The sequence below is a fragment of the Procambarus clarkii genome, chromosome 5, assembly GCF_040958095.1.
Source record: "Procambarus clarkii isolate CNS0578487 chromosome 5, FALCON_Pclarkii_2.0, whole genome shotgun sequence".
Taxonomy (NCBI): Eukaryota; Metazoa; Arthropoda; class Malacostraca; order Decapoda; family Cambaridae; genus Procambarus; species Procambarus clarkii.
In genome coordinates, this window is record NC_091154.1 from 42,246,896 (window position 1) to 42,251,276 (window position 4,381).

Below are 4,381 nucleotides of genomic sequence, written 5' to 3' on the forward strand. Positions count from 1 at the left end.
CATCCGCCTCCTATGGTACGGCAGAGCTCATCCGGCTCCTATGGTACGGCAGAGCTCATCCGGCTCCTATGGTACGGCAGAGCTCATCCGGCTCCTATGGTACGGCAGAGCTCATCCGGCTCCTATGGTACGGCAGAGCTCATCCGGCTCCTATGGTACGGCAGAGCTCATCCGGCTCCTGTGCTGTCATGAACCATAATATAACGACGAGAGCCAGATGAAGCTGTAGTTTAGACATGTTCATGGTAATGATTCTCAAAATAAATCCCAGTACCCTATTTCTCTTATTCCGTGCATTATTAACCTATTTCTTATATTCCCTACATTTATTATATATATTTATCTTATTCCCTGTATTTATTTCACCTATTCACCTGCATTTATTACCAATTTCTTTAATTCCCTAAATTTATTGCCTATTTCTTTTCTTCTCAACATTTATTTATAAATTTTGTTGTCTGAAGATGACTATGAATAGTGACGCACAGATCTTAACATTCTGATGCAACAATTTAAGTTTTGTGCAGATATATGATCACTCACATTATTGGGGTATGGGACTGTCATAGGTGGGTCCTGGTAAGTCCCATTGCTCCCCGTATAAGGGGGTCGACCCCAATGACGACTCCCACGAGGACTAGCAGTGTCGTATTAACTGATATTAGTCTCCAGCCCCCCAGGAATACATATAGGCAGTGTGTGGGTTATCATAGGCGGGCCGGGGATGGCCCCTATGGCTCCACATTTAGGTAGCCGGATAAACCGAACACCGGATCGACCCGCACCTCGCCGGATAACCGGATAATCCGGCACAGCAAGCAGATAGGATATGCAGAAGGTTTATAGAGATATTTAAAGTTAAGAGATGGATCAGACTATTAACTAGAGCTCTGACAGTCAGTAGTTACATTAACAGGAATCTCCATCGTAATTACCCTATGCTGACCTAAAGGGGCCTGACGGTTGAGTGAACAGCGCTCGGGATTCGTTGTCCTAAGGATCCGGGCTCGATCCCCAGTGAAGGCGGAAACAAATGGGGGCAGATTTTCTTTTACCCTGATGCGTCTGTTCATCTTGAAGTAAATAGGTAGTTAGCTGCTACGGGCTGCTTCCTGGGGATGTGTAACAAAAAGGAGGCCTGGTCGAGAACCGGGCCGGGGGGACGCTAAGCCACGAAATCATCTCAAGATAACCTCAAAATAACTTCAAGATAACTTCAGGATAACCTGTGCTTGAGGTAACAGCTTGCTTGTCCTGCCCTTGGCACAGTTGCCAAGTTGTCATAACAGCATTAGCGCAGGACAAGCCATCGATCCCCCCCCCCCCAGGGTCCTCCCCTTCAGTCACGCCCAAGAACCAACGGCAAGAACCAACGGCGGGTCGTTAATGACGGGTCATTAACGGTGGAGTGATTACTCTGAAGGTAATTAAGGCCGTGGGAATGGGAACGGGAAGGGTGATAAAGGAAGGAAGAGCCATAACAGGGGATAACAGCAGGAGGGGAGGAGGCGGAGAGGGACCAATAACGAGAGCTAACGGGGAATTACCAACGGAAGGGAACGATGGACGGTCGAACTACTTCTGTATTGCAAGATACAGCCACTAACTGTTGTAGTTATTAACGAGACAACTGGTGGTCCTTGTTGTCCTGATGGCCAGTGTTGTCCTGATGGCCAGTGTTGTCCTGATGGCCAGTGTTGTTCTGATGGCCAGTGTTGTTCTGATGGCCAGTGTTGTCCTGATGGCCAGTGTTGTTCTGATGGCCAGTGTTGTTCTGATGGCCAGTGTTGTTCTGATGGCCAGTGTTGTCCTGATGGCCAGTGTTGTTCTGATGGCCAGTGTTGTCCTGATGGCCAGTGTTGTTCTGATGGCCAGTGTTGTTCTGATGGCCAGTGTTGTCCTGATGGCCAGTGTTGTTCTGATGGCCAGTGTTGTCCTGATGGCCAGTGTTGTTCTGATGGCCAGTGTTGTCCTGATGGCCAGTGTTGTTCTGATGGCCAGTGTTGTCCTGATGGCCAGTGTTGTCCTGATGGCCAGTGTTGTTCTGATGGCCAGTGTTGTCCTGATGGCCAGTGTTGTTCTGATGGCCAGTATTGTCCTGATGGCCAGTGTTGTCCTGATGGCCAGTGTTGTCCTGATGGCCAGTGTTGTCCTGATGGCCAGTGTTGTCCAGATGGATAGTGTTGTCCTGATGGCCAGTGTTGTCCTGATGGCCAGTGTTGTCCTGATGGCCAGTGTTGTTCTGATGGCCAGTGTTGTCCTGATGGCCAGTGTTGTCCTGATGGCCAGTGTTGTCCTGATGGCCAGTGTTGTCCTGATGGCCAGTGTTGTCCAGATGGCCAGTGTTGTCCTGATGGCCAGTGTTGTCCTGAAGGCCAGTGTAGTCCTGATGGCCAGTGTTGTCCTGATGGCCAGTGTTGTCCAGAGGGCCAGTGTTGTCCTGATGGCCAGTGTTGTCCAGATGGCCAGTGTTGTCCTGATGGCCAGTGTTGTCCTGATGGCCAGTGTAGTCCTGATGGCCAGTGTTGTCCTGATGGCCAGTGTTGTCCTGATGGCCAGTGTTGTCCTGATGGCCAGTATAGTCCTGATGGCCAGTGTTGTCCTGATGGCCAGTGTTGTCCAGATGGCCAGTGTTGTCCTGATGGCCAGTGTTGTCCTGATGGCCAGTATAGTCCTGATGGCCAGTGTTGTCCTGATGGCCAGTGTTGTCCAGATGGCCAGTGTTGTCCTGATGGCCAGTGTTGTCCTGATGGCCAGTGTTGTCCTGATGGCCAGTGTAGTCCTGATGGCCAGTGTTGTCCTGATGGCCAGTGTAGTCCTGATGGCCAGTGTTGTTCTGATGGCCAGTGTTGTTCTGATGGCCAGTGTTGTCCTGATGGCCAGTGTTGTCCTGATGGCCAGTATAGTCCTGATGGCCAGTGTTGTCCTGATGGCCAGTGTTGTCCTGATGGCCAGTGTTGTCCTGATGGCCAGTATAGTCCTGATGGCCAGTGTTGTCCTGATGGCCAGTGTTGTCCAGATGGCCAGTGTTGTCCTGATGGCCAGTGTTGTCCTGATGGCCAGTGTTGTCCTGATGGCCAGTGTAGTCCTGATGGCCAGTGTTGTCCTGATGGCCAGTGTTGTCCTGATGGCCAGTGTTGTTCTGATGGCCAGTGTTGTTCTGATGGCCAGTGTTGTCCTGATGGCCAGTGTTGTCCTGATGGCCAGTGTTGTCCTGATGGCCAGTGTTGTCCTGATAGCCAGTGTTGTCCTGATGGCCAGTGTTGTTCTGATGGCCAGTGTTGTCCTGATGGCCAGAGTTGTCCTGATGGCCAGTGTTGTCCTGATGGCCACTGTTGTCCTGATGGCCACTGTTGTCCTGATGGCCAGTGTTGTCCTGATGGCCAGTGTTGTCCTGATGGCCAGTGTTGTTCTGATGGCCAATGTTGTCCTGATGGCCAGTGTTGTTCTGATGACCAGTGTTGTCCTGATGGCCAGTGTTGTCCTGATGGCCACTGTTGTTCTGATGGCCAGCCAGTGTTGCTCAGATGGCTAGACAGTGTTTTCCTAATGGCCAGACAGTGTTGTTCTGATGGCCAGACAGTGTTGTTCTGATGGCCAGACAGTGTTGCTCAGATGGCCAGACAGTGTTTTCCTAATGGCCAGACAGTGTTGTACTGATGGCCAGTGTTGTTCAGATGGCCAGACAGTGTTGTCCTGATGGCCAGTGTTGTCCTGATGGCCAGTGTTGTCCTGATGGCCAATGTTGTCCTGATGGCCAGTGTTGTCCTGATGGTCAGTGTTGTCTTGATGGCAAGACACTGTTGTCCTGATGACCAGTGTTGTCTTGATGGCCAGATAGTGTTGTCCTGATGGCCAGATAGTGTTGTCGTAATTGCCAGATAGTGTTGTCCTGATGGGCCAGATAGTGTTGTCTTGATGTCCAGATAATGTTTACCTGATGACCAGTGTTGTCCTGATGGCCAGATAGTATTGTCGTAATTGCCAGGCAGTGTTGTCTTGATGGCTAGTGTTGTCCTGATGTCCAGATAGTATTTTCTTGGAAGGGTTAAAGTTTGTGGTCCCATAACACACTAACAACCAAGAGAGTGATGGTCACGGTAATGACCACGAGGGTCCTGCTCCTGTAACACCAGCTATGTGGTCCAGTGGACCCCAGCATAGTTATGTTGATCTTTGAGAGGTCAATGAGCAAAGTAACTGATTTCAGGATGGACGACGTCCGCACCTCGCTGTGCCTGGAACCATGCTAAAGAATGTGGACAGGCCCCGCCCTCGTCTCTTCGCGCGGCTTTGTTTCTGCCAATAATATCCTCTGTTTCATCCCTTGGCTTGTCTACAGTTAATGAAATTCTTCCTCTCATCCGTGCCTTCAACTTAG

General features: G+C 50.4%; 1 protein-coding gene across 1 annotated transcript; it reads right to left on the minus strand.

The window, feature by feature from the left end:
• Positions 1–1,602: 1,602 nt before the first annotated feature.
• LOC138351877 (uncharacterized) lies at positions 1,603–4,248 on the minus strand. Its single transcript, XM_069303889.1, has 2 exons — positions 4,229–4,248; positions 1,603–3,502 (listed from the first exon to the last, which is right to left on the minus strand). Exons 1-2 carry the CDS (start codon positions 4,246–4,248, stop codon positions 1,603–1,605), a joined length of 1,920 nt encoding a protein of 639 aa, XP_069159990.1.
• Positions 4,249–4,381: the final 133 nt, after the last annotated feature.

Excerpts from the sequence above, each read along its gene's own strand:
- LOC138351877 (XM_069303889.1), bottom strand. The coding sequence starts at position 4,248 with ATGGTTCCAGGCACAGCGAG. Across the intron at positions 3,503-4,228 it reads ATGGTTCCAGGCACAGCGAG|AACAACAGTGGCCATCAGGA; the intron begins GTGCGGACGTCG and ends GCTGGCCATCAG.